This window comes from Teleopsis dalmanni, chromosome 2 (assembly GCF_002237135.1).
Source record: "Teleopsis dalmanni isolate 2A chromosome 2, ASM223713v2, whole genome shotgun sequence".
In the NCBI taxonomy this organism is placed as follows: Eukaryota; Metazoa; Arthropoda; class Insecta; order Diptera; family Diopsidae; genus Teleopsis; species Teleopsis dalmanni.
This window is the reverse complement of record NC_051847.1, coordinates 220272768-220285886: the sequence shown is the minus strand read 5'-3', so window position 1 is coordinate 220285886 and position 13119 is coordinate 220272768. Positions and strand designations below refer to the sequence as shown.

Genomic DNA, 13119 nt, shown 5'->3' with positions numbered 1-13119 from the left:
ACCATCAATATCTCCAATAGTGGATTATCTAATACAACTATTTATTTCATTAAATATGATTTGGTATCAAATCTGTTACATTGTTGAACTTAATTGTACTCAGAAGTGGATTCACACCTTTGACTTACTTGGAAAATTTTTAAACATTTTTGCCGAAAATATCGATTTTCAGATATTGCTGTCTAAATAATCTTTTTTTAATGTATTGGTGGTTTTTAAAATTTTTTTTTTTAAAGTATTTTAAACATCTAAATCTCAATAATATTGAAAACACCCCTTCTCCAATAAGTTGAATATACCTTACATATATAATATACATATAATAATACACACATAATGTTATTAGGTATGGTAGATCAGCTTTACCTTAAATATGTCATTCGACCATCATCGCCGTTAGTAAAACTAAAGGCATGCTGTTTGCGAAAAATGTGACCCACACGACTACAGGGCACGATCTCAATTTCCCCTCCGCAAAGCCATAATTTGATAGCGAATTCTATTGATTCACCACCCCAAATCTGTAAATAATAAAAAGTTCTTACTACCAATTTTATAATGTTATAATATATTTTATCAAAAAAAGAAATATAGAATTTTGGACATTTTATTGATTCTAGAAAACACGTATGTAGATTAAAGAATGTTAAGAGGTATCACTTTCCATTGAAAGTAAAAGTGAAAGTGTTTATTGATTTCACTCGCTACACAATATCTCCAGTCAAAAAATAGGCAAAATACTCCATAGCATATATTAGGAGGTATGTGTAATAAAATGTACACTTACTGAATAATAATACCAACCTACCTACATGTGCATATAATTTGTTTCATATATATATCACATATAAACTGTTTGAGGTTATTAAATTAAACAACTACTATTTTCTAAAAGTATAAGTAACAGTGCACATAAATATGAATATATATTCCATTTTAGAGATTATCTAACTTCTCTCTCTCTATTATGTCCATTTCAATTCCGGTTAACAACTTTGGAATCATATAAGAATAACCACACCACCAATGAAGTTAAAAAAAAAATTGTTTAATCTGTGCTTTGTTGGGCTTATGCTGTAAATATTGATAATGGCTAGCAGCGTGTTATCACTATTACATCTCAAATAACTCATGTCCATCAACTAGTATCTGATATTCACAAAAAGTAACATGCAGTATCGGACAGTATAAATAACAATATTTGCAGAGCGTTTACATACATACTTCCAGAAGTGAGTTGAAAGCATTCAATTTAAAAAACCAATTTCGAGATATCATAAAAATTCCACCAGAAAATACAGGACTTCTGTGAATGAAACAAAAAAAACATTATATAAAGTAAAACTTAAGGCTTTAGTGTGTTGGGCAAATACCAACAACAATGAAAATATAAGCAAATGGTAGGAAAATAAAAAAAAAGAATATTGAAAACGAAGCTGAAAATGAAAATGGTAAATCTGTTAAGTGAACTGCGGTCCATGAAATGGAAAAATATTTACAAAAATACGAAAACGATTTTCTTTTCCATTATTTTTTCGTTTATTTTAATAAAAGCTACAGTTGATGTGTATAAAGTGAGGGATATGGAAGTTGGAAAGGAAAAAAATTAAAAAGGCAGCAAGAACTAACAACAAAAATTAAAAAAACAATACAAAAAGCAATGAATTTCGAATGAATTTCGAATAAAAAATCCAAAGAAACAGCATTCAAATGTGAAGCTGCGTCCAATTTTGGTAATTCAATGTGGCTTATGCCAAAGGGGCACACATTTGATAAACTACAATGAAGTGCAACAGCATATTATGAAATCCCTGACCCCATCAGTGACCCTACTTTTTATGTGCGATATATTGACATATTTTGAAAGTTCATCCTATTAGTATTTCAGTGAATATCAGCGAGTAATTAGGAATTAAAATGACAAACTGGCAATGTCATGAGTACTCGTAATGAAAAAACTAAAAAAATTTTGAACGTAAAGCACTGGCATGGATAAAAATAAGTTTTGAGTTTTGAGTATAGCATAAAAAAAACAAATCAAACACTATTAGTGCTTCGCTCAATTAATTAATCAATTGTATTAATTAATTAATTAATTAATTAGTATATAAAACAAATCAAGTCCAGTTAGCTCTTCGCTGCGTCTCGAGGCATAATAGAAACAATTGTAATAAATTTTCAGATAACGCTCACATGAACCAGTTCAGCCATGCAATTTTGTTCCAACGCTGCAAGACTATTTTGATTGTGTGACATTGCTATTCGAACCCCCAGTCTAAAAGTCTTTCACTCATAAGACGTAGCTATATGACATAGTTAACTGATTTTAGCAGACAGAATATGTTAACTAATAATACCATTCCGACAAGATTGCTCGATCTGAGTTGAAAGAGTGTTAATCTTCCAATATTACATTTTATGCCCTTACTATCATAAACAAAACACCATGACAGGAACCATGACTTTTTTAACGAGAATAATTTTGGGTTATTTTATTGTTAAATTTGGATATTTACTTGACTCCCTTAAACACCGTTCATTGCATATACCTTGAATTCTAGCACAACCACTCAACGGTTTTATGACTTCAATACATACCTACAATATATATCTATTTGCCTTCATCTCTAACTCAAATTATCTAATGTTTTTCAACATTTCCTTCAACTACCTTCAAAATATAGTTTATAAAAAAGTTTCAGCAGTTCTTGAGAATACGTCGATATTTCAAAATCGATGTCTTATTTTGATGTGAAGCATCAGGCATTATATATATATTAATGAATTGGTATACATATACACACAGTGGTGTAAAAAGTCATGTTTTAAAGAGGGCCGGTCGATATAACAGAAAATATATGTTGGCGGTGTTTTTGTAGTTTATAAACTGTAGATTATGTTGTCAACTGAATGAAGTTGAAGATCTATCTACGCCAGTCTGAACATTCAATTATAATATTTTAAAACTTTTATTAAAATTAAATACGTACATATTTATGAATTGTGTATGGTATTGGATATGGCAAAAATGTTTTTATAGCATTTTTTTGTTTTTATTTATTTTAAGTATTTTTCTTTATAAATAATATATTTTGTTACTGTTTACTCGATGACCTTGTCAATTATTTCTACTTATTTGATATACCTTCACCCAAACGTTACTGTATGAAATCTCAAGCATATTCAAGTAAAACAAAAACTATCTTACCTGAAAGCTTCTTTATCATTTTGTTCTATATTTTGACGCTGCACCCAATGAAAATGTAAATTCCAATCGAAACCACCCATTAGATTCTTTGAACTTGCACGATAATCCAAAGTCTCAGTGTCGATGATATCTAGCACAGGACTAACAGCTACCGTGTTGACATTACGTGCACTTCTACCAACAGCAGCGTGAGCAATACGTTCCAACATGGGCTCCAACCAGCCAACATTAACTTCACAATGACTGTCGAGAAATAGCAAATAATCGCCGGTAGCAAGTCGAGCACCAAGATTACGTGATTCAATCAAGCCCAAACGTCGTGGATTGCGTTGCATTTTAATTAAACCTATGTTAACAGGCCAAATTAAGGCATCAGTGTTGGAAAGCGTTTTATTATGTGCGAATGGTGGGAAATTGAGTTGGCTTAGCACTGGCAAAATTGTATCTTTCGAGAATATTGAGAAGAAGGAGAAAATTATGAAAATGATTTATTAAGGCAGCTGTGGCATACATTAAAAATCCTACCATCATCACTGTAGTCATCGATTAAAATAATTTCGTGCAAATATTTCGCAGGGGTACGTTTGTGCACAGACATAATCGTTCTGATAAGCGCTGAGCGCGCCTCATTGTGATACGTAATTACAATCGAAACTTTTGACCTTGCCGCTGGTGGCAATCGGTAGGTGTGAGCAGCACAACTATAATTACATTTATCCCTCTTTCATGTACTATTGTACAACTATTGGCATACTTACCGCTCGTCACGTGTGTCCGGTAACGCGCGTAAGCTGCCAATCTTATCACTAATTGCATTGTTATAAAAATAGTATTCATAGGATTGTGCGGGTGTTTTGCTGATAAACTCTTTAAGCTCTATGACATCTGCGACTCTAATACGTTCCACGCCTGTAGGTGAGTCCAACTATAAACAAAATGTTTTACGACTTGAGAGATAATAAGTTTATATTAAGTTTTTGTGAGAGAATTCATACATGCGAAATGATAAAGTCACGGCTCAACAAATTGTATTCGTATATCTTTAAAATGAAAAACAAACATAGCAACGAAAAAAAACTTAACACCAAATATCTTCTACGGTTTGATTTATACATAACTCTTAACTGGGATTTGAGTTGAAAACATACGAGTCTGACTATCGGCGCGTTACCTACCGTACGTTAAAATGGCAAAAAAATAACTAATTTTGCGCTCATAAAATCGTTATAAATTTCTATAACAAATTTTTGATCTATTTTTAATTTCTAACGTTTATTTAAGGTTGCCATGAAAAATAACAAATAAATGCAAATAAATAAATATTTAAACTTGGCACTTTGATTATGTCGTCACGCCTGCCGTAGATTGTTGTGTAATATTGTGGTATTACTTTTTGCCAAAGATAAGATACGTCTGCGGTGAGCTCGTAAATTAAATTGTCAGATAAATTAACATTTTTGTCATTTTCTCACAACAATGAAGTGCTAATTACTTCACTAATTTGTACTGAAACAAATTGAAAGCTCGTTTTTTACCAAAAAGCAATTTTTTCCCTATTAATTTCAAATGACATTCTTAGCACAAATATTTCATAGAGATAAAAAAATGTGAAAGAAATTAAAATATCAGTTTAATATTTGCACGTGACAAAATACCTTTTATTGCAGGCTTTCACAACTATCAAGTAATTAATATAACAATTTCATAAATATTATTTTAAAAAATTTAATGCAGTATAATTTAAAATTGATAAGCCAGTCATGTATAACATTTAATATTACCTTCTTTCAAAGACCACTGATGATGAGCATTTGGCAATATCCGAAACAGCTGTAATATCAAAAAAAAAAAATTCATTTGATTTAGAATTTTATTAGACATATATACTTTCTTTTCTATTCAAAATGAATTTCTTGCTAAAGAACATTAAATTTTTATCCAGATATTATTGGAAACTACGCTTTAAAAGATCTTTGTTTTTCCTTGCTACAGAAAATATGTTCAGAGACCGTTCTGGTGTAGTTATCCACGTTCTCAGTTTTTATATCATTTTCGACGCCATCAGTCCGTAATCTAATTTTTTCAACGTAGAAAATATCTTACCTATGTAAGATATTATATTATTATATATATATATATTATTATATAGATATATATTATTGTTAGGGGATGTGGCACTGCGGCCGTTGGATCTATAGTGCCACCTTTTGGGTTCAGAATAGTTCTCTAAGCCCTGTTGCATTAATAAAAAATAGTATAGAACCTATTTTACAGAGTTTTATTGCCTCTTCCGTAAGAATATACATTACTTGGAGCCTATTTCGTATGTGCATTAGCGCAGGAGGTTCTAATAACACATGTGTGGTCAATTCCTCATTCTCATCACAGAATCTACAATTTACATACGTAATTAAATCCAATCTTGTAAGACGGTATTTCAGTTTACAGTGCCTGGTTAGGATTCCTGTGATGATTCTATATTTTTCTTTTTATAGGTTCATACAGTCATACAGTGTTTTGGATTGTTTTAATCTTAGTATATTATTATCCTAGTAATCGTTTTTATTATGGTTTTCCTTTATTTTCATGAGAGAAAGGAGCGTACTATTTCAACTTCCTTTCTATATTGAATTCTTTAATTGAAGCTCGGAAACTGTCTTCTGCTTTTAACATAATTTGAGTTAATAGCAATAGAGAGTACTCCTACTATTCTTGTGTAAATGAACCTGATGTATAAAAAGTGTGATCAAGATATTATTTTACAATAAAAGTTGCGACTAAAGAGAAACATTTCAATAACTCTTTCCCTCATCTCCTTTCCCATAAATATGTGAGAAAAAAATAAAATAAGATTTGCCTGATTGTTATATTTAACGTTTTACCGCATTCCCCCTTCTCTGACCTCATTTTGCCCACCTTTCTGGCTAACCACTTATATTAAATGATACAGTATTTTTCTACTGCTTAAAATGTTGTCAAAAAATTCAGAGCATAAGAATATTTTGGTTTGGTAAATAGCGGCAATAATCCATAATCTGCCATTATATTTGCAAAGAGTTTTAATACAAATTTTTAAGCAAAACTCTTTAAAGATTCATTAATCATAATATTAAAATATTTCTAATAATTTTAAACCAAAATGGCACTCAATGAGCCTTAACTTTATTGATATATCTACTCTGTACACACATAAATAACAAAGATTCCATAATGCAACCAAACATTACAGCCAAATACATCACTTTTACGTACTTAGAATATATCAATAAGGTATGAAAATTATTAATATCAGATGCTTTGACACATTCCCCGAAAAGTCCAACATAAACAACTAAACAGTTTCCCTTCGTTCATATGTGTTTGGGACATAAATTTTCATGAACTAACAAAATAATTTCACACATCATTAACACCTGAAAGAGTTAAGGGACAAACATAAAAAAAAAATACATCTCAATCTCGACATATCTCGTTTATATAAAAATATCAGCTTAAGCCAATCTCAATAGATTTTCACAGATTTTCAGTTTCACTTATGCACAAACTCAATGGCAGTCAATTTCATCGTCAACGGTTAATAGCACAAATGAGGAGGGCATGTTACTGGCAAAGGATTTGAGATATTGAACTGTTGTACATTTTCCGAGAGAGACGGCATATGAAGACAGTGTGCATATTGTGCGCTACAAATGATCCATGAAATTTGTTTAAATTAAGCTCTCTTTGTTACTTATGTGTATCTGCATCTGCAATCTTCATAAGCAGAACAGTCTCTACTTGTGCTGAAGCAATCATTAACATTTGATTACATGCATGAGGTATGCGATTTTGGATAATCCTGAATTTGCATAGAAATGAAAATGTAAAATAAAATTTTCCGGCCAACTTAACCAATGTATCTTGCATGTCTGTATTCTATTTGTTTTGCATATGCACTCAAATATTAAATTGTTATTTCCTTTCAGAAAGAAAACAAAAATATAATTTCACAGACGACCATAAGTCTATGAAATGCATAAGGCTTGAAGAAGGATGCTGCAGTTTTATCAGTTCTCAAAGACTTTGCATAAATCAGAGCTATTTGCAATATTGTCCACAATTTAATAAATAATTAATTGATTTTATTTACTCTTGATGTTATCAATTGACAAATAGACAAAACTTAAAATAGACTTTTTCATTCATAAAGATTTATTAGGTTTTACAATTCAAATTGAAATTGTAGAATTTTATATGTTTTTACTTCAAAATGCAATTAAAATCCAAATAAAATTGAAAATGTAAAGAAATGTGAAAATCAATAGATTTATTTGTTTTTCTATTTTGCAGTAACTTAAAATAGGATAAATATGAGAAACATTGTATCACGAGTCCAAAAATGGAACAGAATCACAAATCAATTAACTGTCACTATTAATATACGTTTTAACTTAAGTGACACTTTAAGTCTGACAGAAACTGTTGAATATATATTTTCCAAGATCGATAAGATATAATTTTGAAACCAGTACTATGTTATGGTATTATTATTAAAGCTTTGACGTGAAATCGCCCAGCAGTCGGTACTGCGACCAGAAGAGTCCTATTGTAGAAATTTCACTATTGATTATACAAAGCCTTTTAAAGCTTTGTGAAGAAAGTCCACAACTACTGCCGTATACCTTCTGCTCAAAAAGTATCCGGATTTTGTTGTTTGTTAATTACTCCTTAAGTAATAGACCTTTTTCAAAAGTTTTTTTTTGACATATGGTACATATTTGAGCGCCATCTGTCAATTGCTTTGTTTACAGCAGCTGTTAATGTGAGACTACCTAAAGTGCATTTAGTGATTTTTACTATGGAAAATTCTTGTTGCACGCGATTTTTTGACCAAACACGGCACCACTGTCATCGCTCAGACATAATATTCGCCAGATCTGGCGCCGTGCGACTTTTTCCTGTTCCCGAAATTCAAATTGCCTCTTCGTTGTAAGCGTTTTGAGTCGATGGAATCGGTAAAAGAGAATTCGCTGAAGGAACTAAAAGCCATACCTGCACGGGCCTATGAAAAGTGTATGGAAGATTGGGTTAATATGTTGGCATATGTGTATCGCTTCAAAAGAAGCATATTTTGAAGGAGATAAAATAAATTTGAAATAAAATTTAAATTGTGCGTTTTATTTACAAAATCCGGGTACTTTTTGAGCAGAAGGTAGTATCATAACTTTTGTACTAAGTTTTCACAATTTGAATACATTTAGGGATTGCTAAACGATCCATACTATGATGTGGTGATCCGTAAAAAAAAGGTAATGGCTTGTGCGACAGTTTTTTGTGACATACGACGTATATGTCACATTAGAGTCCCACATTGGAGTAGTTATAGGACGCATAGGTAGTTATGTTTATTCTAAGTATACCAAATATCTTCGCTGCTTCTTTCAAAATGTGAGTTTGTTTTTAAAATTAAATTCGTAATTTTCTTACAAAAAGATAGTGTACCTCACAAACAATTATTGCATGTTACCTTGTGAACTAAACTTCAGCTATTTAGTCAATTTTAAAAAGGAAACTGGGAGGGAGATAATGATCACAAATAATTTTTAAATGAATCTACAATATTTATACCTTCAATTGCCAGTATATAGAAATATGTATAATATCATGCAAATGTAAAAAATAAATAAGATACTAACATAAGATACTATTTGAAGAACAGCAGTTGATGCCATTGTCATTATACTTTGGTGCTATAGCTCATGGCGAGCTTTAGCCTGCATAATAATTTATACCATATTCACGTAGGTATTTTATTCGTAAAGGTTCTCCGATTTTTATTGTCCAACATAGCCAAGTCTACATCGACATGTTACATCGAGACAACGTATAGGTTATCATACATTTTTTAAATTCTATGAATGTGCATTCATAATTTTTGAATTGTTCCATAATTTTTTCGCAGGATGCTTTTTGTTCCTTCTTATGAAATAGTAGAATTACTTCAATTTATCTTGTATCTTTTTAAAGGCATATTTTTACAATATTCTATATTCAAATATTCCCTTTCATCCTAAACAAGTTTTGAATAGAACCTTCAGTGTTGACAAGCCATAAAGAGGAAAGCAAAGCAAACAGAAAAAAATCATAAATAAATTTATATGCAAAATGCAAGTAAATTTCATAACCAATTCAATTCAATTTATGAAATAAGTACACTCACCAAAGATACAATTCCAAAATTGCATACAAAAGTGCCGTTCGTTTAGAAGCAGAAATTTGAAAAGGAAGAAAGTGCATCAAAAATAAAGGAGTCGAATATAAAGTATCTAGTACATGTGCCACATCTACATCTGCGCAGGCACTGTGCAGAGGTCACTAAAAGCACTAGAGGAGGAGGAAAGAAACAAAGGAATTTGAATAACATTGCAATTTGAATTTTGTAAAATTTCCATGTTTTGTATTCTAAAAATTGGTGCCGTAAGGAAGATTTTAATGTGGCTAAATTGATGGGAATGCTATTGGGCACTGGGTGTATGCCGCCTTAGTTATATATTATATATGCTAGATCAAATCTAGTGGGTTGTGGTTGAATTTAAATAATAAAATATATAAAAGGATATAACCCAATTTGTCAAGAGCACTTAAAAAAAATTCAACTTAATCATTCAACCACCGAAAAGATACAAAATACAATGAAAAATTAAAAAATAGTTTCGTTTCATTTAAGGTCAGCATATCTGTAACAGCTTGTACTTTCCAAAAAATGTGAGCTTTTGTGGTCATTGTTGGCAATTGGAAAAAAGTAGAAAAGGACACGAGAATCCTGCTGATTGCGCTATTAAAAAGTGGAACATATTTTTAATTAAAAGTATTTGTGACAAACTTTAGGATGCTGCTGTTTGCGTGGACTTCTGTTTCAGTGTTTAAACCAAAATTTAATACTTTTGGATAGAAAATAAATTATTTAAAACATTAATAAGGTCAAGTACAAGTTTAAATACTTAATTATAGATACAGTTTTGTCACACTTTATAGTTATATATGGAGTATATATAGTACGTAACACTTAATATTAATATGATGTCGAATTTTTAGTATTACTATTGACAAATTTAGTGATCGATAAAACAGATAACTAACAGATTGATTAATAATATGAAGTTACTCATCATCACTGACATTGAAAGCTCTGTCCTCTCATGACCGTTACACAAATCTCGATTGCGAGAACGTGTTATGTATTGTAATTAAGCGCTTTTGAGTTCCAAATATCTTATCTACGGCACATTTTTATCACGATTACAAAAAAAAAACTAGTTCCCATAAAATAATATATAATAATCAGTCTTTAGTCTAACGAATGGTGTCTAATGATTTCTAGTTACCTTCTACGATTTGGCATATCTTAATTGCGGTACTATTCAGAACCCTTTCCTATAGAGAAAACTATCTAGTAATGTGAACGATGTAATTTTGAGATATGTAATAAATGTTTTACTTTAACATCGATAGCATAACATACGACTACCCTACCAATTTTCAGCGGCAACAGGCATTTAAACCAGTTGTGTGGTACGTATAACGAAAAGTGGTTATATAAATGTACATAACGATGAAGGAAGTTAATAGTTCTTGAATTGACGCTTTAAAAATAATTTTCAATTCTAAAAACTAGATCAATATCAAAATTCAAGTCAATGTCAATTACATTCTGGGATTAACGAGGTATTATGTACTTAATATTCGCCAGGGAAGAAAAGGAGTCTCTTAATGCATATTATAGAAGCTTTTTGCAGCAAATATCTCAATTTGATATTTATTTACAAGTATCTTGTTCTTCTTTAGAAACATATAGTCACAAATGTTGGAAATTTTAACACATTCGTATAAAGAATATATAAAACTAGTCTTATTGGATAACTTACATATAGGATAATATTTGATTATTGCAGTTACTTCATATCATGTATTTGTATCTTCTAGTTTTATTGATAAAAATCATCTAGTGTCTAAAAAAAATCCTTCCTTCCTTAGTTGATGAGAATCTGCTATGTCTATGACTATTAGGATTTTTTGCTATTAAGTCGTAGCAGCATTTGTTATAATTATATAAATTTAAATTATAAAAAAATTTTTCAGAATTATGTTAGTATATTCCCCAGCTTTGTCTGATTTTAATCAATCATTCGATTATTCAATCGAAAACTTTTCCGTAAATGATATTTGCATATAAGAATAAGCAATTTTTTTTTTGATCAATCCTGTTCAAATATTAATGCAATTCATTAAAGTTTTTAATTTTGAAGCGTCCTTGCTGCAAAGGATAATCGCTGCTAAAAAGGAATATTTAGACATCTGCTCGTGCATAAAATTAAAGAATCAAAGTGAATCGAACTTTTTAATTCTGCCATTACTTTTCGTTAGTAGTCAGTTAAATAATTTTGTGTAATAAAATTTCAAAGAAACTAAAATAAAAAATATCTGAACTTAATTTCGCCATTATTGAAGCAGCAAAGAGCCTGCAAACTTACAAAAAATTGATACTCTAAAAAATATCTATAAACTTTTGCTTTTACACAAAACAAAAAAAAATTTAAACTTTAAGCCCAAATAAGGAAAAAAGGAAAACTAAAGACAAAAAAACTAAGGACGAAACTAGAGAACTTTGGCTTTGGCTGCGCAAATGCAGCTGGTTTTGTGTTGGATAAGATAACTGAATTTGTGCGCTGCTCTATGTGCCGCTTTCGGCTATCATTTTCCACTAAAACTGGTGGCTACATTCCCGCCCGTACTCCCCGGCAATTGTCCCGCATAACAACTTTTCGCTCAACTTCTGCATGGATTTTGTGTGTTTGGTGATTTCTTTTGTTGTTTTTGTTATTCACGGAAAGCGTTCGATGCAAAACTCTATTATTGCCCGTTTTTATATCTATAGTTTTTGTTGGACTTTTTTCTTCTTGGCAAGTTTTTCGTTTGGTTGAAAAACAATTAACTTTTTCCATAAATTTCGCTAAGAAACATTTCCGCTAAGGCTAGCGCAATATGCCAATACTCGGTATGCCACTGACAGTTCATGGGGGTGTTCGAGGATATGCAAGGATGTGTGAGGATGTGCGCTCTTGACTGCATATACTCGATATAGCACACATTTAATGTATTGAATGGTTTCGAATTGGCATAATGGATTTTTCAAATGAATTTATTGCTTGTTGCAGTTTCGTATTTGAACCACTTTCATTGTTTTCATGTGGTTACGAGCTGGGGTTTTAACTCGAGTGAAACAAATTAGCTTTCTAGTATCTAGCAAATTAAATAAATTTTCTTAAACAACCAAGAGAAGTATCAGAAAAAGACAGGAGCTTGGAATGCAGTTGACTTTTATGCTTTGATGTAGTTTTTTTTAAAGAACGAAGTTATTATAGCAAAAAATAAGTGAAAGTGCTATATATAAAAAAGTATTATTAACCCAAGACTAAGTAAAAATCAAGTATTAAAATTAAGATTTTAGTATAATCATCAACATGAACAAAATTTAATCACGAGTATGATCAAAAATTATTTTTAATATTTATTGAAGATGATTACTTCAATTTCGGATCAATCTCAGAAATTGAGTCACTTCAACTGGGTGTAATGAGATGAAAAGGATTTACATACTCCAAAATATGAATTTTTATAAACACATCAGAACTTATTAACATATTGCCCTGCAAGAGTTCAGGAACTATTCCAAAACATATAAACTCATTTTATTTCGGAATATGGCAAGGTAACAGAATTATTTGTGGAGTAATTCTTATACATCTTTATGTACTAGCAATACCCCTAAATCAAATGCTAAATTTAAAGTATACTTACACATTTTTATTGCAGTTTGATGTCTTAAGGTATATACCATATGAATAAAAAAGGATCTTAAGCTGGCAGTGAAG

The 13119-nt window shown here is 30.7% G+C and overlaps 1 protein-coding gene across 1 annotated transcript in view; it reads right to left on the bottom strand.

Moving 5' to 3' along the window:
- Positions 1-1212: 1212 nt before the first annotated feature.
- The window catches only part of LOC119676781 (putative polypeptide N-acetylgalactosaminyltransferase 13), a 13489-nt gene continuing 1582 nt past the window's right edge, over positions 1213-13119 (bottom strand). Inside the window, exons 4-7 of the mRNA XM_038088041.1 lie at positions 3967-4133; positions 3734-3909; positions 3209-3653; positions 1213-1306 (exon numbers count right to left, since the gene is read on the bottom strand). Of these exons, the coding sequence (XP_037943969.1) occupies positions 1213-1306; positions 3209-3653; positions 3734-3909; positions 3967-4133 (882 nt within the window). The remainder of the gene's footprint in view (positions 1307-3208; positions 3654-3733; positions 3910-3966; positions 4134-13119) is intronic.